Here is a 19,958-nt window from a genome sequence, read left to right as displayed (position 1 = left end):
CGAAGGAGGTAGTAACCCATTCACAAAGAAAAAGGATCCCTTCCCCTTAGTGAATTAAAAAAAAAAAGATTTTAGCGGGACTGACAACTCTCAAACAAACAAAGCGTTCCTTTTTAAATATAGCCCCATTTTCTTTCATGAAAACAGGCTGGATTAGATAAATGTTTGTCTAGTTTAAAAGCGATCACAGACATGGTGGTCTGCTGACCCCAGCAGGCCACCATCTCTATTATGACCTCCAATCGTAGTGATTTGCAATTTGTGACTTACCTCATCCATATTCATAAGGTAGGACCCACTATCGACTCTACTGACCTGACCTATTAGTTAACAGGGGGGGTTGTAAACTTCTTTACTAGCTGCACAAATTAGTGGTCACAACTTGTAACCAGTTATTTATACACCTGGACATACTCCCCCTACCACAGGAGCAGGTATATTCAGGTAAAAGTTAATGAGTAAAGGTGGAAGGGTGTCTTGCAGAAATTGATTTGCATTGCTATTTAGACGTTGGGCCACAAACACAAGCACCACAAATAGCCTTTACTTCCAGCCATAATAGTGCAGACACTGAATGCTGGTACATGGGAAGAACATTCAAGAGTACTCATGATAGTTTGATAACTTTAGACCACTTAACAAAAAGTGTTCCTTACAGTACTCACATTGTGCATAGTAGTGGCAGCCCCTCCACTGAGGCGGAGGAGCATCGCCTCACTACTTATAGCAGTGGAAATGAAGGTAAAATAAAATGATAATAACTGGACGTTATTATCATTTTATTTGTTCCTTTGTCTTTGCGGGCGGTGCTGTTCTGCTCTCAGAGTTGGGGAAGGAGTGGTAGCACTCTGTTAAGTGCGCATGACTGTTTGACAGGACCTCTCAGGCCAGCAAAACAGTCACGCACACTTTGCATTTTGTACATGCAGACTGCACTGCAGCCAGCATTGAGAACATGCCCAGGTCCCCATTCCCCATCTTAGCGCCGAACCACGGTGCTCAGACCAATCACAACGCTGGGAGTCTGGGTGCTTTCTCTTCTGGCTGGAGCGGAGGGATGAGGACGACAAGGGACGACGCAGAGAGATGCGAGAAGGTAAGTTTTCCTTTTTTTTATCTTTACCTTCGCCCGCCCTGCCACCCCTATCCATGCCAGCCGCTACTGGTGAGTAGGCAATCAGATATGAGAGCCATTCAGCACCAGCACTAATGCAACATTCCTCCTGCAAGGCACAAAGAATAGAAGTCAAGCTATTACAGCAGGAACATAATGTGTCCTAGACTAATGACATTTAGACATTTGTGTAGAAAGTTCAGGAGTTATAACAAGAAATGAATTCATAAAGTAGTACTGTGAATGTACCTTAATTTCTAAAAACTATGTTGAGGCATCACGAAATGTAACTTTGTTTGCATGCAAACAAAAAGCATTTCCCTCCTGCCTGATTGTTTATCATTATGGCTACTGGAATTATGCAGCAAGGGAGGACCAAATTATGCGGCAGGGTTTACTAAATTATGACACAAGAAAAAGCAAATTATGCAGCACATTTGGTGATAGTATCAGTTCATTAATTTTTCATTTTTACACGCTAATACTGACTGGACAAATGTTTCACCTTATTAACACTAGTTTTACTCCCAAACATAGCAAAATGCATCTGCAAAGTGAATAGTCACTTTTTGGAAAGTGCCTTCTGCTGCACACCAACAAGTGTTGCCACATTTTTAATAACTTTTGATCTGTTTGATAATGGGTCATATGGCAGAACCATCATTGTGGCAAAAATGCAGCAGCCCAGAATCTCGTACTTTCAGTGGCTCTGTTTATCATAAATGAAACAGGCTGTTGCACACCTACCTGGTAGAGTTAAAAAGTCATCTATCTGGTATACATGTTCACTGTCTGGATCTGAAGCAATGAGGTCCATTTCCTTTTGAAACTCAACAAAGTTAGGGTCACTCTTGCTAACCACTCCAATCACAAAGATTTCAATGCTGCTTGCATGGGCTTCACTCGCCACAACCTCCAGTTTCATTTGTTCCCGAACATCTGCCTGCCCATCTGTAATGACAATGGCCACTTTTCTCACATCTGGTCGCGCCGCCTGGAATATTTCGTTTGCTCTTTTAATGGCACTGGCTGTGAATGTTCCTTCTCCAAGGTACTGCATTTGCTCAACAGACTGCTTAATCTCCTCTTTTGTTGAGTATTGCTGCAGGGTGGCCATCAACTCTACTTGATGGCTAAAGTTTATAATACCCACGCGGGTGGTAGCTTGATTGACAGTCACTCTATCAATGAGTGTTTTAACAAAGTTCTTGATGATTTGAAAGTTGTCTGGCCCCACGCTTTCAGAGCTGTCTATCACAAATACTAGTTCCATTGGGACTTCTTTACATTCCACTCCACAACCTGAAAGGCAAACAGTTTTAGATGAAAATCAGTCACCGCATTGGTTGACAATTGGTATGGAGCAATAACCACCACACACCTTTCTCCCACCATTCGCCCCTGGACCGAACATTAAGTGCCTGATTTATTAATTTATCTGCATTACAGGATCAAGAGTAAACCAGTTTGTTTATAATTGTGTTGACATATTGCCATGGAATTTTAAAAGAATTTCTTCGTGTATACAAGTCTTTTTTATGTTTGGTAATGTGTTTATTAGATATGTGATAGGCTGTTATAAATGATAATCACTGAACATTCCTATCTCCCTTTCCTTTTATCCAAGAAAGTGCCACTCCATCACGGGCATGCAGAAGCACAAAGACTCTTCGTCCTTCTGACAGGGTAATATCGTAACCTCCCTCCTGGCAGACCACAGCACAGTCAGGCCTCTGCCATTTGTCATGTGTCCTAAAACAGGACAAAAGACATACAAGAAGCAAAAGCAAATCTGAAATACTGGAAGTCCAGTCAACAGGAAAATAACGTAGAAAGAAATCAGCAGAATGTTTCACTCTACTTCTCTCACCTTTTCTCCATCTCCCTTTGTCTCTTTATCTCTCTCTCTCTCTCTCTCTCTCTTGTTTAAACGTTACAACACACAAACACCACAAGCCATCCAGTCCTTAATGCCTCACACTTGCAAAAACCTAACACATTTTTCGATAGGCAATCCTAACCCAAAGTACATGATGGACTATGAGGGGACACCATTCAATGGCAGTAATGTCCAGTATAGGTGCAGGAAGACTGACTACATATCAGATTTTCAGGATAGTCATAAAACGTGTATTTACTTGTACACAAGTTTCAAATCTCTGCCTTTCTCGAAACTCAAAAATAATTCCAGGAGTGTTCCTTGGAATCGGCATCTCTTGCAGCTTTCCAAATTCCCAAAAATTCAGAATGTGCTCAAATGTAAAACATAACTTGTAGGAATCAAACCTTTGAACTTCTATGTGGCAGAGACAAAATAGAGGTGAAATAGCCATCGTAAATAGTGCTGTCTGCATAAATAGCTTTGTGATTTGGGCGTGTGAAATTAAATGAATATCACATTTTTCAGTAGAAAACATACAGCTATACTGGCTTAGCAATGGAAATAGTAAATACTCAAACATTAACTTGCCAAATGTAATATTACATTCAAATGTGTTGGATTCTTGATCTTACCACAGATTTCAAGAATAAGCCTGATAACGTCTTCTTTCTAAAAAGAGAAATATTATGAGCTTGTCATTTTCCCAATCTTTATTGAGCATTTTTCAATTCGATGAAGTTCACTTTTGTAGATATACATCTCACACCTATGTAAATAATGTATCTTCTGTGCCAAATGTTAGTGTATCGCCTGACTTATGTGCTTCACTCCCAAGTAAATCAGATATCCTAGACTCCAGACGTCAGCATGTCACCTAACATATGTGCTGCCTTCCCATGCTAATAAGGCATAATGTATGCCAAATGCTAGCATATCGCCTGACTTATGTAATGTACTCCTAAATAGATAAGGTACCCTGTGTGTCAAATGTTAGCTTAATGTCTGCCTTATGTGCTGCACACCCACATAAATAAGGTATCCTGTGCCAACTGCCATAAAATGTCTGTGTATATGGCTGGCTTCCTCTTTACATTTGGAGGCCGAGGCAAAACAACTTGCAGAGCTATGCTTTGGAATTCTTAGGATGAATAGAAAAATCTTTCCTCTACTTCCACCACTTTCCAGGAGGCTAATGGTCCAGGCCCTTAAACTTTCTCGCCTGGACTACGGAACTTCCCTCCATTTAGGGGACCCCAAAATGACCATAAGGAGACTGCAAGTTGGGCAGAATGCAGCTGCATAATGTTCCTAAACATCACTCCTCTCGCTAGAGTGTCAAATCCCTTCACTTGGTGCCCGGTAGCAAAACGTATTAAGTTCAAAGCACTGTGCATTGTCCACCGGGCCTTTCTGAAATACCGGGCCTCAGATCACTCATTCTCTGAGTTCTCCCTATATCCCTGGGCGAACCCTTCGCACCTCTAGTGCCTTCCTTGCCACCTGCCCCTCTATCAGAAGATCCAGATGGGGACTTCGGTCCTTCTGGTTCAATGTAGCTAGACTGTGGAACTTCTTCCCCGTACCCCTGAGATCCACCACAAAGGAAGTTCCATGCCATAAATTTCTAAAAACCTGGCTTTTTCAGAATAGTCCCCTCTGAGGTTTTGAACAGTCGTCTCACACTGACAGCACTGGGATGCCATCGAGTAGCCATGTGCTATACAAGTGCAACATAGAATAGAATAGTGTATCGCATGGCTTATGTGCTTCACTCCCACGTAGATAAGGTATCCTGTTTGCCAAATGTCAGCCTATCACCTACTTCATGTGCTGGACTCCCAAGTAAATGAGATAACCTAGACGCCAGATGTTAGCATATTACCTGACATATGTGTTGCCCTCCCATGTTACTAAGGCATCATGTATGCCAATTATTAGCACATCACCTGCCTTATGTGCTGCACTCCCATGTAAATAACACATCCTGTATCCCAAATGTTAGCGTTTCACATGACTGACAAACATAATCTTCTCCTCCGTGTGTCTTTACAATTTGAAACAGCATTTTCCCAATCTAGGCTTGGGGATAAGGTCATTATCATTTCAGTTCTCATTATCTGAAATGATCCAGAACACAAGGAAGCACGTGCTAATAAGGTGTGAATGGTCTGAAGCATTAGAAAGATGCCTACTCTGCTAAAACCTTATTGTAACCTGAGTGGTGGGGATGTCTCTACTCAATTATGGATTAGATCTTATGGTGGGACACCAACATATCCAGTCATAGAAAAATTGCTGCAGCCACCCCACAACCTCACCCTTATTTCCTGTCGGTATGCTGTTCCTTTGGTAGGAGGACTGCTTCTAGATTGAAACCTAGGTAGGGAGTATATAGGGTATAGATCTAAGCTGCCAACTTTCTCCTCTACTGCTCTTCCTACGACCATGATCTAAGAGGGATAATATCTGCTGGACAACTACGCAGGACTCGGGGTTTCCTCTAGATGGATCTCTGTCGTAGTTGACCCCTGGCCTTCAACACCACTCAGGACATCTAAGACTATGATTACGGTAAGCCTGATTAACTATGATATGTGCAGTAGTTCCTGTTACCCCACATATCCCAGTTGGGATTTCTTGGCTAAGCACCACACCACCCGCATTTTCACCCTGTAAATCATGAAAGATAAAACCAGCTAAAACTTACCTTAGGGAAAAATGCCTGATAAGTAACAGGACATGCAGGTTTTGGTGTGTCAAGCCTCTTTGTTCAGGCTGTGGTCGTAATTGGGTGATATTTATCGTACCCAAACAATTTCGTTTCCTGCTGTGAGTGAATATATCAGGTGAAATACATATTTTAGTATTTTCCAGGCTGACTGTAATCAGGGCACAAGCAGGGCCACACTGTGGTGCTTGAAAACAGGGATGTCCTTGTCTTACTGATGATGAGTGAAGTCTCAGGCAGCCCGCTGCTAAGTGCATCAAAATACCGAATACGGTGGTACTCTTCGCTAGTTTCTGATCTCCACCTCAATACGTTCCCGAAGCAATTCAATTACCTCATGTTAATGCCAGAACGTGCTTTCTGGTAATTCTTACAAAGGAATAGATTAGAATGCTTAGCAACAAAAAGGCCCATATGTACAAACCAATATTGCATTTTTTTAATGGTCCGAATCGCTATTTAGGGCCATAATAGAAATGCAAAATTGCCTTTCGGTATGTACGAAAGGCATAAACAGCATCACAAAATGCTATTTCTACCCAGTAGATATATGCAGTTTGGGAATAACAATATTGGAAATCGCAAATAGGAATTTCCTATTTGAGATTCAGTAACCGCATGTACATAGCATTTCCTAATTGCGACGTGTCACAAAATGGGCATTTAGGCAACGCTATTACCATCAAATCGGATCTGATGGTAACCAGAGGCAAAAATCAAAAAGTCACCCAAAATGTTGCCAGAGTGAATTGTAAGTAAGTTTTGGATACACAGTACATTATGTATGTTCACTTTGAGATAATGTTGTGGCCCCTGATCTGACGACTATTTTAACCGTTAGGATCACAAAACCTGATGACAATAAGAATTAGCAGCTTTTGGTTTACCTCAGATGTAAGTAGATCCTTAAACGCCTTTGATTAGCCCACGATGCACGGATGGTGGGGTTATTGTCATGATACTGAGAGACACCGTAGCTTGAATGAATGAATGAATGAATATTAACTTTGTAAAGCACGAACTTTGCCTAGAGGCGTCTTGATCACAGAACTTGTGTAGTTATCCTTTATCGCTAGTTGCAGGTATATTTTTATGGGATCGATGTAGCATTACACGGTGGCTTACGTCCTTGTGAGCTTTTCCTGACTATAGGTCTCCATACATCATTATTAAGTGTTCCTGGTTAGCGACCAGAGACCGTGGGACGATAGCTACACTGAATCACCAGCACAGGTATCGATCACAGGGTGTACGCTTGGATCCCTGCAGTGCGATTATTACCATGGCACACTGAACAGTAGTGAACTCACAAGCACACGAAGAGGGCTGAACTGCTTTATTATATAGAGTGCATTTAGGGGCACCATATTTCTTAACCAATATGGTTGTCCTTCAGTGAGCTCCACCACACGTTTACACGTGGGACACAATGGCCACTGTTTCGTTTGGGTAGTGGCATGCCCTCCCACTTGGCAGCACATCAGGGTTGATGGCATTCCTAACACTGCTGTGCACTGTTTGATTTTGCACCATATTCACCTTCTTGATTTGGGTTTTTTGTGATTCTAACACTTGATGGCAATTTTCTGTAGCATCTGAGCCTCTTTACATTACAATTCCTTCTGGACGTCTTCGTTCTTTTTCCCGAATGATTCTTTTCTTAAATGGCAATTTCCTATTAGGAAATCACGATTTTGTGATTTTCTAATAGCGAATGCGAATCCGTAGGAATCGCAGGTTACATATATTCCAATTTTCGAATCCCAAATAGCGTTTTTTACAGATTTACTATTTGGGAATCGCAATTTTGGAATTTCGTAAGGATGGGCCATTATCTTTCATATAGCGGAAACTGCATATATCGGTTAAAGATTTTAATATACGTCTCAGGAGTTCTATTTCCACCAATGCATTTCTTTTAATTTAGAGGATTTCCTATAGGTTGTAGATGACGTGCAAGAACCCCTCCCTTAATTACTGCAGAGCTTTCGAAGACAACCTGTTAAATAGTTTAACCTGGTCTACACCTGCACAAGAAAATCATAAAAATCAGAGAAGTGGTACTGAACAGAGCACGTGTCAAATCCAACCACAGTCTAAAGATGCTAACTGAATTCATGAATACATAATGTATGTATGTATGGATGTGGTATCCGTGTAGAGCAAACACAGCCAGAGGGCAGCGGATCCCTGTAAAGGGATTTGTTTGTCAAATAAATAAATACCTAGGTTTCGTGGCGCCCAAACTGGGTCGGATGTTGCCGCCGGCGGCTGGCAGTTCCTGTGGTGTCTAGAACGTCTCCCGCAGGACATTATAGTTACCACCACAGCTGGTGCGGCTGCTATTCATCTGTGTCTTGCTCTGAAGATCCAATTCAGTCATATTGCTAAGTAAAGCTCTCTGTTGACTCCCAACAAGATATGGACAGGACAATAAAAATGACGATGCCTACGCTGAATTTGTTCCTTGTGCATACATTAAGCACCGCTCCACATTTAAACTGGCATGTATATATTCTGAGTTTTTTCCAAGTCTGGTTTGAGTAGCAAGTCCAGTATTGGTTTTCTTTGCATTCTGGAACTTGTAGTCCAACATTTATAATGGAACACAATGTACAAGTGACATAATTCAATGAAAAAACATGACTGGTTAATCAAAAGCATTGAAATATGCAGACTGCAAAATGATAGTACAAAGTAATATATATAATAAACTAAAAATATACTTACAGTTATACCAGCTTCACCTTTTAACCCTGAAACTCCCTGAAAAATAAAAAAAACAATGTTTAAAATCTAAGCTCAAGCCATCATTCTTTTCATTATGCCAATAAGTGCATCTATATTGCTTAGTCACCAAAAATATTTCCCCTACATTGAAATTCAAAAGTAGAAGGAAAGGCTACTGAATATGCCTCTTGATCACTATGGAAATGGTTAGGGAGACATGTAGAGCATATCTCATTTGATTGTTACTACATTTTGACAGTGAGGTTTGCAGCAGTAAGTCTTCCAGATGTAAATCACTGTGGTGTTTGCTTTGCTAACTTTCTTGAATACTCAAATATTACAATGTATCATTTATCAACTCACAGTAGCCACATGAGTAGTTTCAGTAAACTCCTATTCCACTCTTCCGTCAGCTTAGTGTCTCCAAAAATGGTTAATCAGGGCAAAGTCTAAAATGGCATTCATCTGTGTGTAGACCAGGTATAGGAAAGTCATCCATTTTGCCCTGCTCAACACCATTTTTTTGACTGATGCTGACGGTTACTGACTCTAAAAGTGCCCTGGGCTCCTCTAACCAGGATCGGGGCCAGTGCATTGTCTTGTAAAGGTATATGGTAATTGGTATTATTCTAATTGACCAAGACAACCTACCTGGAAGGCCCTAGTGTATAGTAGGGCAAGTTGGGTTAGAGACCCCAGCGGACTTAAATCACCTAAGTGTGCATGCTGTGGTGTCTGGTGTAATTTTAAAGTCAGGCCTGCCTTGCAAGCTGATTTCAAAATCAAACTACATCCAAATTCGACTTTGGAATGAAAAGTACTTCCAAAGTCCAAAACTATATTTTTATAGTTTTAAAGGCACCCCTAAGGTCTGCAGTAGGTGCCGCAAGGGTATGGTGCATTGTTTTAAAAAGCAGGGACATATGCTAGCATAAAGCAACTTCACTGGCTCCAAGTGAAACGTCGGGTTGATTTCAAGGCACTCTGCCTAGTACATAAAGCCCTATTTGGAGGAGGGGCAAAGGATCTGCAATCCTTGTTTCCTCGCTATGTACCGTCACCTAAGATCCTCTACCTCTGGATTGGTACGCCTTCCAAAGATTAAAAAAATAAGGTGGGGAGGGAAACTCTTTTCCTTCTTAGCGGCTAAGCTATGGAACTCCCTTCCTGTCCAACTGGGACTTCAGCCCAGCAGGTTTCTTTTTAGAAAAGAAATAAAAACCTGGCTCTTTACTCATCCCTGAACCCGTCAGCTGCCGTCCCTGCACACCACTTAGCGCCGAGACGCCTCGGCAATAGTGTGCTCTATAAATAACTCAGTCAGTCAGTCAGTCAAAGTAGGTTTTATATGGCCTGGTAATACGGAGTAATGTAACACACCTCAAATCTCTGATTTACATTACTCTGCGCAAGTGATGCATTCCATGGGCGAAGCAGCGGGTGTTCCTATGTAAATCCCATGTTTTTTGACCCAGACCCAGAATTACCTAACCTGGCAAACCTGGGAATGCGCCAAAAAGATATGCCTCACCAGGTGAGGTGTAACAAGAAGAAATATCTTTATTCCTCACCGTTTTTCCCTCTTTCTATGTGTGCTGAATTTTGCAGCACACATAGAAACAGGAAAACTGCCTCTATGGATTGGAAGGACCAACTTTCTGCACAGTAACAATCCATGGTGCAAGGGTACCTACCACACAGGTACCCTTGCACCATGGTGCCTGCATTGGCACTAGGCTACAGAAATGGCGCCAGTGCAGGGTGAGAGGAATGCACCATATTTGATTAAAATGGCACATTCCTGCCTTTTCACTGTGAGGCAGGCCAGCACAGCAAGGTAACTTGCTGCACTGCCCTGCACCAAAATTATCACAAATATGCCCCTAAGGGTCACTACGAGGGGAAGTTTTTGACCGGGACAAGGCACTAATCCTATTCGACACGCAATTACACATAATTGTCTCGAAAGTTACGACTGACTGACTGCTCTTTTGCAAAACTACCAAGGGTTGAGCAAGGATTAATTTATTCAGACTTGACTGGACCGATTAGGGATTGTAGTATTATTACTAACTGAAGGGGAATACCCCTATCTACTAATAATCTACTTTACACAAGGTAATTTCTCTGGTATCATTCACCCATCCAGAGACTATAGCAAGTACATTACTTTGCCCCTTTTGTTTGAGTATAACACTCTCTTCAACAATATGGTAACCATAATGTTAACCTCTTGGATGCTATGGGAATTCCCCTGCTGTGCTGGGATTTTGTGATCCTCATTGGTTCATGACGAGCTGGGCTCGTCATGAGCGTGCGAGGAGGCTACTGCATGACGAGCCCAGCTCGTCATGAGCGTGGAAGGGGTTAAAGAGTGTGTTACGATATGCAGTGCTGCAGTCCTAGATTTTCCTTTTACAGACCATCAGTGGTGTAACAAAATCCCCAGCAGCTCCTGCGGTGCAGGGGAGCCTCGAGCCACAGGGGGCCCCCTCGGGCACTGCACATGGGTGGCAACTAAGAGCATCTGACTGGGTCCGGATGGCCCCCCTCCAAGTAGTTTGCAGGGGGGCTCCCTCAAGTTACGTAATGCCACTCCAGACCAATGTAGTGTGGTAATCCCATCAGATTTGCCTCATTACACAAATGACTGGACTAGAGACCATGCACAGTTAATCTTGCGAGAGATTGGCTCAACGTTCATCAAAGAAAAAACTGTGGGTTTATATCAGGAGAAAGGGTTGTATGACGTTACAACGCATGCGTTTACCAATTTTTTACCCGGACTTGTTGTGAGGGGTGCGCTGGAGTTTGGAATATCTAGTCTGTTCAACAGTAGGGAAGGTGTTGGAGTTAAATCCAACACCTTATACCCCCTACAGCCAGCCATTTTCGTTTGGCATGCAGGGTAAAAGCATGCGTTGTAATGCATGCGTTATAACGGCTATTTCCCAGGAGAAAGACTGGGTCGCTGTTCAGTGGGACACATGTCCAGGGGTACTGATGGACGGTTATGAGAGAAGAACAGTCGAGTTTGTATTGTTTAGATCACAGACTGTGAAACCATTCAGTAAGGTAAGGTAGACAGTGTAGTACAATTCATTGTGGGACAATCCCTTTTTCTATTCATCATGGCAGAGGTCGTGCAATCATTTACCAATAAGTGCCGCTTTTGGCTGAAGTTTCTCTCCTAGTTGCGAGGTGTTTCTGGCCTTTGTTCCTCTGTGAAGGGCTATCTTCAAGGAGAGCAAAGCTGTCCACAAATATCGTCTGGAAATGGGATATTACCCGGCCTGTGATATCTGGATGGTACTTTAGGATGTGCCTTCACTTCTACACACTAGGATAGGTGGATCCTTGATGGGGAGAGACCTGATCAGAAGTGGAGTAGCGGGTCCTTCTCAGCAATGCCAAAGAGAGAGTCTTGTGGTGTTATAAAAGTTGTGGGTGACTCATGTCTACTTCATGCACGTGTAAAGAGTTTATTGACTTATTCAAAGCATCAATGGTCTCTGGTCATTTAGTCACATTTCAAATTTTGAGTTGCTGGGAAAAGTCTCATATCCTCCGAATTCGTGGCCACATCTCCCCTCCCATCCTGTGAAAAGACTGTCTTTCAATCTTTAACATTTTAGCTAGGAATACTCTTTTACATACTCTTACATCCCTTCGTAAATTAGCCCTGAAACATCCAACTCCATATTATTAAAAGTGCAAAGAGGGCACTGCCCTCTCTATTTCTACTTACAGTATATGAATATTTCCTGAATGATCCCATTTTAGATATTTTGTGGCCAATTCGCTAAAGCAGGCTACAGGTCAACGGCATGCTAAAGAGTACCGCAGGAGGGCTACTTTGCTTATTCCAAAGTGCATTTGTGAATAGATCCCTTGGAATCTACTATCCCAATTTCACAATAAATGCACAATTTAGTATTATTGTGAAGTGTTCTCTTTTCATCGTTAACAAACATGCCCCTTGCTATGGGGACTCTCAGTTGATGAAAATGATAGATGAAATTGCATGTAGACACCTCACCTGGGTTAGATATAACTGTGATGTGATAACTTAAGGTTCACCCGAGTTCAAATATTAGGCATAAAAGGATATAAAGGCAAGATCCATGCAAGCAGTGCATTCAGATGAAAACATTCAGATATCTATATTCCTGTGTGCGGTGCTGGAATTGGAAAATATCACTCCTGGATCCCATAGATTGGGGTCGAGGTGTGGCAGAGGAGAGGAGGTGTAGTTACGAGGGGTGGATCTTGAAGAGCAGTCTGGCAGTCAACTTATACATTTATTTAAAGCAAATCTGCTCCAAGAAATTGTCAACAGGGACACATTTAACAGTAAATCCGTTGTAGCTTACTTTATTGGTCACAAGGAGGGTTTATTTCAAACTATTTTGCAGAGTTGACTCCTGCTGCTGAAATCTTTGTAGGCCCAGCAATTTTGAGGGGATAACAATTTCTACATGTATGGATGATGTGTGGCTCCTACACCTTATCATCCTCATTACGTTATGTAACATTTCCTGTACGTTTATTTTCACATCTGTATAATTTTTTGCTTCTCTGTGTGATGTGTAACACTCTGACTGCCTACAACGCTATGAGTAGTGCTTTAAAATAATTAAATATAATTAAGCAGGTGTCATTTAAATAATTATTTGTGTACGTACTCATACATACAGATAAATCCCGCATTCTTGCAGTCATACACATTTCTTACATGGAACTTTGAACAAAGTAAAAAAAAACGGGCCTCCAAGTCATAGTTTGTCTAAAATACTTATTAAGTGACTGTGTGCCTTCCTTCCCTTCCATTGGCATTGGCATCTAAGTGTTAGGGTCCAGATGGTTACCAGCACGGTGATACCGGAGCAAAAGAAAGGCTGGTGGCCCTTTAATTCAGTCCTTTGCTTTGTGCACAGCAGTAAAAGTTTAACTTTTTTTTAAATCACTGAGTTTGCTGTTTTACTAGTGATGCTTTTTAAAAAGCAAGTTTGTCAGTTGTGCCATGTATTTTGTTATTATTGAAGACGTTACCCAACCAAGCACTCAAATTTCATGCAGCAACAATCTCACAAGGTCTCACAAGGTCACTCAAACCCTTTATAATAGCAACTTTAAAAATGAGACATAAAATAAATCTTGTAACACAAGGGGTCTCTGGTATAATATCCAGAGCACCGGCGGGGGGGGGGGGGATTTAAGAGGAAAAATGAAGGATATCCTCCTTACAATTATTTTATCACAACAAAATACTCCAAAAGTTACTAGGCCTGAGAATAGTTTCTAGGTAGTATAACACATAAGGAATTTAGGCCTTGTGTGTGGTAGTGGGGGCTAAATGACTAATCACTAGTGGTATGTTGGACTTGCTAGTCATGTCCACTTATATGGGGGGAAAAAACTAGTTCTTTTTAGTTACCCTCACACACCCCAGTGGTGTCATGCTTCATCATCGGGTCACCCCGACTCCTAAAAGTTGAGGTGGGCTCAACCACAGTGTTGGGTAGCTCTTTGAGAGATGAAGGATGGGGATTTCTAAGATAAAATACCTCAATCAGGCCCCTGGTTTCCCTTTATTCGTGGGTCTGGTTGGGTCATTAAAAAATATATTTAAAAATGGGTCTTGTTTGGATTTTAATGGTCCTATGACCCTAGTGCCGACATGTTTCAGTCCATACAGATGGCCGTAAAGGTCCAGGACTTTCTTCAGGGCTGGGAACAAACCCCCTCTATGTGTGGGGAGTATATAGGAAGGGGAGTCCCTATCCTACCAATGTAGCGAGGGAAGAGTAGCTTCTCCTCGTGTATGTTTCAAGGTATCTCTTTGATGCCAGGCTCCATCTCTGGAAAAACATATTATCAATTGCTACTATAAACTATATCCTATATCCTATAGGTGCTCAATCTATAACGCTGCATGCTTAACGCCTTGTGTGCATGCTCTGACAGAGGAGAAATGGTGTCCCCACTCAGTGTCACCCATTCTCATATGTGGTAACACTCCTGTTTTAAGTGACATCCAATATTAGTGCCAGGTTCTACCCACTAAACTTAGTTAAGTATATGGGATAGTCAGAGGTATTGAATAAGACCACAAAAACCGTCTCTATTGCAGGTTTAAAACAACATATTGGTATGTATTCGGGGACGGTACAATTCATTCATACATGCATTCATTCAGATGTGCTTTACATGCATTAGTATCTTTGTTCGCACTTACCCAATTCGGAGGGCTTAGGGCTTCTCGACGGACTGAGAGATGCTGATGAGAGGTCCAATGTAGTCATAAGTGAAAAGGTCCAAAGTTATTGTACTCTGGGAGAGTTTACATATGTGCTACCGAGCCCAAAATAAAATGAAAGTGGCAAGGACGCTCGCGTTATCAAGCGGATGGGGCTATAACCCGATGACTGTTTTTACTTACTCAGATTATGAGTACTCTCTTCCATTCATTGTATGGCGGTCTCGGTCCCCGGCTTGTTCTGAATCGACAGCCGAGGGGGCTGCGTGACTGCGCATATGTGTAGAAAAACCGGAAAGCCTTGTCTGAATGGTTCGGCGAACGGAAGTCCCGCCCATGCAGATCGCGAGGATCATGGGATTTGTAGTGTGAAGGCGGAACAAGTGACGTGATTACTCGTGTTACGAGGTGCTTTTAGGCAGGTCTTTTAGGTGGACTTAAGTTATAAACAACAGATACATTCATGTACGCCCTAATTTTACATGCCAAAGTAGGGGCTATTATAAGTCTATTTAGACAAAGTATTTTTTTTAAAACACGGACTTGCAGACGATTATCAGAATCACCTGGGAGATGCAGTGTTTATATGTGTCATTCTAATGTTAGTATGCACACTCAGTGTGGTTTTTTCGGGAGGGTGATTAGAATCATATTTGAAGCAGATTGTATTTTGAATTTATAATGTATACCAACTTGTATTTATGAGGTCAACTAGTTCCATTTCCATTTCCATGCCAAAAAGAGAGCACGCAATACACCAAGGGAATCTCTCCTTGAAACGTATGAATCACCAGAATCCCAACAACTGATTTGCATGACCACATTCAATTCAGCTTCCAATCAAATTAAGAAAATCATAAACAAAAAATGGAATATATTGACTTCGAACCAACTCAAGTTTGATAAACCTATGTTCTCCTTAAAAAAGAACAAAAGTCTAAAAGACTCATTGGTACATACGAACAGCTTTCAACCAAAAACTAACACCCAAACCACCCTCTGGAATACACAACCAGTGATGGGACACTTCCCTTGTGGAATGTGCATAGCATGTGAGTTCACTGAACATACAACACACCTAGATCTCGGCCTAACGACTCCGTGGGAACAAAGGTCCCACACGAATTGTAATACGGAGGCGGTCATATACCTCAGGATATAGGATCTAGTCTATAGTAGCAATTGATAATATGTTTTTTCCACAGATGGAGCCTGGCATCACAGAGATACCTTGAAACATACACGAGGAGAAGCTACTCTTCCCTCGCTACATTGGTAGGATAGGGACTCCCCTTCCTATATACTCCCCACACATAGAGGAGGTTTGTTCCCAGCCCTGAAGAAAGTCCTGGACCTTTACGGCCATCTGTATGGACTGAAACATGTCAGCACTAGGGTCATAGGACCATTAAAATCCAAACAAGACCCATTTTTAAATATATATTTTTAACGACCCAACCAGACCCACGAATAAAGGGAAACCAGGGGCCTGATTGAGGTATTTTATCTTAGAAATCCCCATCCTTCATCTCTCAAAGAGCTACCCAACACTGTGGTTGAGCCCACCTCGACTTTTAGGAGTCGGGGTGACCCGATGATAAAGCATGACACCACTAGGGTGTGTGAGGGTAACTAAAAAGAACTAGTTTTTTCCCCCCATATAAGTGGACATGACTAGCAAGTCCAACATACCACTAGTGATTAGTCATTTAGCCCCCACTACCACACACAAGGCCTAAATTCCGTATGTGTTATACATAAAATAAATCACCATCTAACTGGGCACCTGCAGTGCAAGCAAAATAATTAGCCATTTTTTATATACAAAACGTTTATTAAATGTGCATGTGAATATGGTGCACACATTTTGTGCAGTTCCAGAATGAAGGGAACCATTGGGGAAAATGGGTTGGACAACTGCCCCATGCAGTGTGCTGTGGTGGGTGGAAGCAAAATGCAAATGGCAATTCAACAGACCAATGGATGAAGCATGCTGACCAAACGCATAATTATGTATATTTTGCATGATTTCTTGGGAAAATAGTAGTCTGACGAGGCAGTTAAAACTGTCTCAAAGGCCAGATCTAAAAAGGCGTCATTGTGAACTGCACTCCAAACCAGGTGTCTGAACAAAGGCGATCCTTGTATAGATGTAGTTCAGTCAACAGGACGTTGTAAAACATTTACATATTGTATGGTGACAGTCAGATTTGTTGATACTAATTATCTTTGACATTCCTGTTTACATTGTGATTAGGTCATGGACCTGTTTCTGTGATTTTTATGTAGTTCTATGCAGTTCATATCCATAGTAAGTCACCGGGTTGAATTTTTGTTATTTTTTACTTTTAACATAGTGGCTGTGATAAAGATGCATAAACTAGAAAGTCTTACCCTAGGTCCTTGAGGTCCAAGATCACCAATCTCTCCTTTGTCACCTCTTTTTCCCACTTCACCCTTTTGTCCATAATCTCCCTGTCACAAAGCAAGAACAATAACGAAACAATCATCGGGTGTAAATAAACAACTGTGTTTTGGTGCACAACACACACCCACAGGTTACATGTTGCATGAGTGAAGGTACTTAGGAAAGTGTGGGCCTGATTCTCAAAGGTAAACGTACATGCTTGTGTAAATTTACAATTGTTTGGTATTCACAAAGGTATTTTATGAGTAGTATCTTTATGACTGCAGAGTCTTCGCACATAAAAAGATAGGACTGTACAAAATTGACTTACTGAAAGCCAAATTAAAAGGCACTGTGCCAGGAAACTCGAACTACCAATCCATATTCTGCTTCTTCTGAGGCAGAAGGATAATACTTATCTTTTCAACTTTGTTGTAGCTGCCTGTTTTATATAGGTGAGAATTAGATACATTCAAGTAAATGTTCATACTTCACCATGGATCCTTGCCAACCACCAACACTCAAATAAATTTTAAAACTGCCCGCTGTGTCAATAAATATTTTATGGCATGTGCAGCCTCTTTCCCCCATTGTAAAACCTGCAGCTGTGACCCACATAAAAAAATTAAACCTGTCTGACCATGCACATTTTAGGCTTGTATCAAATTTCACCATCTGGACAAACTACTAGCAAAAACAGTGCTCAACCAACTCCAGCTATTTGTGGAATCCACAAGGGTCTTGGATCCTCTTGATTTTGGCTTCTTCATCCCTAGAGGAGGTACTTAGTAGTATTATTATCTATAGTCAACCTTTTGTGCAAATTTACTTAGAATGAAACTTAAGCATCTAGAACTACACAGATGACACCAAGAACATGCTAATAATAAAGGTACCTAATTGGGACCCTACCAATAATACGCTGTCCAATAAACATAACTTTTTGCTCTAAATCCTCACATTTGTCCCCCACACATCTAGAGCTGGTTTCAACTTAAAATGCTTAGGTGAATCATCAGACTACTAGGGACTGGCTTCACACAAAACCTTAAAGTATGCCTCTTCAAAGTTTGACTTAGTCAAGATAACACATTTGCATTTTCTTTACACAGAATCCTCATTGTCTCCAGGACTTTTACCTGATCTGTGACAGGGCACACAAATCATCAGTTTTGATTTAGAAGAGTTATACAGAAGTAGGATTGAAGTGGGGATGCACTCACCTTAAGTGTAATGTAGACACTGACACCAGAAATGTTTGAACTTTTTAATTACGTTTTGAGTACAGAACTACAACCAAGAAGAGGAGTAAGAACATTGTTCTCAACCAGCCTACAGCTGCTCTCAACCAACCTTCACACACAAACACAGCTCCACAATCCACTCAGACCTACCATACACAGAGAGGAATGTATCATATAAATTATTATGCCATCCAGGCTGCCTGAACGATATTTGGCTTTTACCTTTTGCCCAGGTATTCCATGTCCAGGTGAACCCTTTGGTCCAGGTAAACCTTTATGTCCTTGTTCTCCCTGTTGGACAAATGTAAAAATAATATTACAGAGAGAAATGGGATAAAAGGATTATAAAATACTATTTTTAAATAGTGGAAGTTATTTTTATCACATATAGTGTTCATTTGAAATGTTCTTTTTGAAATTGATTTTTCAAAACTTTTAACAGGGTTCTTAACGTTACTCCATAAAGGGAGTGTGTTTTGCTGAGGTGCCTTCAGTAGAATGTTACTTCAAAATGAGGCATACCAAACCTCTCTATTCCAAGAAAATAAGGGTAAAATATCTGTGTAATACCTGAACCCAACCTAAAACCAAAACATCGCCTACTGTGAGTACAAAGAAGATCTACACAATGAAAGTGCAACTCGTTAGTGCCCACACAGTGCATGACAGAAGCCCTACTAATGACACTTCACAGAGATTCTAACTCAATGCTGAACTGGTACAAGACAGTAATTGTGTAAATCAAGAGTTTTTGCCATGAAAAGTTTAGCCATGATAAAATGACAACGTAGGGGCACGGTGCACAGAGAGTGAAGTAAGAAAACAGCTACACCCCCCCATTACGCATCTGGCAGTCTGGTATCCCCAAAGCGGCACCGCACTACCCATGTCCCACTGTATTTAGGGGTGGTTTGATCAGGTCCCAGACACCTGGCCTGGATTCGGTAGTGAACCTGCAGGAAGCTACTGCAATAGGATGCCCTCCCCTCCCAACCCCACTCTGAAACTAAGCCCTCATTACCCTGCGCCCCCCACTTCGCTACCGAAAGTAAAGGCCCCCCCACACATTTACCACCTACTCGAAGCAGGTAAATGTGTCTCAGAATAACAAACCCATTTAGAGAACTGGTGTTGGAGCAATACCCTGCAAGTGTGATGGAGGAAACCCCTCCCACAAAGCACGAGTAGATGAATAAATGTATTGCACCTGTCCTGTCATTGTAGCATGAGTTGTGTCGAGGAGGAAACTGTGACAGGTGACAGGTGTAACCAAACCACCCACTGAGCTGCACCTGCATGAGTTACTACATTGACACTGCCCCTTATGACTTGCCCCAATGGATCATGCCTCATATCTCACCAGACCCTCCACCCAGGTGTTCTGCTTGTGGTCACAAGCCAATGGGCCATACTGTGAGCAGCAGCCCTGAATCCGTACACCGCTGAACGTCTGTATTAAGCGCTTGCACTGGCTGAAGAATGTCTGTATTAAGCGCTTGCACTGGCTAAAGTACAATTGTTTTAACTGAATATTTCTCCAAGTTAAAGCACGATTTTCAGACTGGCACATCTCGGAAACAAACACCAAGCTTGT

The 19,958-nt window shown here is 41.7% G+C and overlaps 1 protein-coding gene across 1 annotated transcript in view; it reads right to left on the bottom strand.

Annotated features, from left to right (window-relative positions):
- COL28A1 (collagen type XXVIII alpha 1 chain) overlaps positions 1–19,958 on the bottom strand; it is a 621,255-nt gene that overhangs the window by 71,161 nt on the left and 530,136 nt on the right. Inside the window, exons 28-32 of the mRNA XM_078663712.1 lie at positions 18,587–18,655; positions 17,108–17,188; positions 8,455–8,490; positions 3,629–3,665; positions 1,862–2,416 (exon numbers count right to left, since the gene is read on the bottom strand). Of these exons, the coding sequence (XP_078519838.1) occupies positions 1,862–2,416; positions 3,629–3,665; positions 8,455–8,490; positions 17,108–17,188; positions 18,587–18,655 (778 nt within the window). The remainder of the gene's footprint in view (positions 1–1,861; positions 2,417–3,628; positions 3,666–8,454; positions 8,491–17,107; positions 17,189–18,586; positions 18,656–19,958) is intronic.

This window comes from Lissotriton helveticus, chromosome 10 (assembly GCF_964261635.1).
Source record: "Lissotriton helveticus chromosome 10, aLisHel1.1, whole genome shotgun sequence".
Lineage (NCBI taxonomy): Eukaryota > Metazoa > Chordata > Amphibia > Caudata > Salamandridae > Lissotriton > Lissotriton helveticus.
The sequence above is the reverse complement of the archived record's forward strand: the minus strand, read 5'-3'. Positions and strand labels throughout refer to the sequence as shown.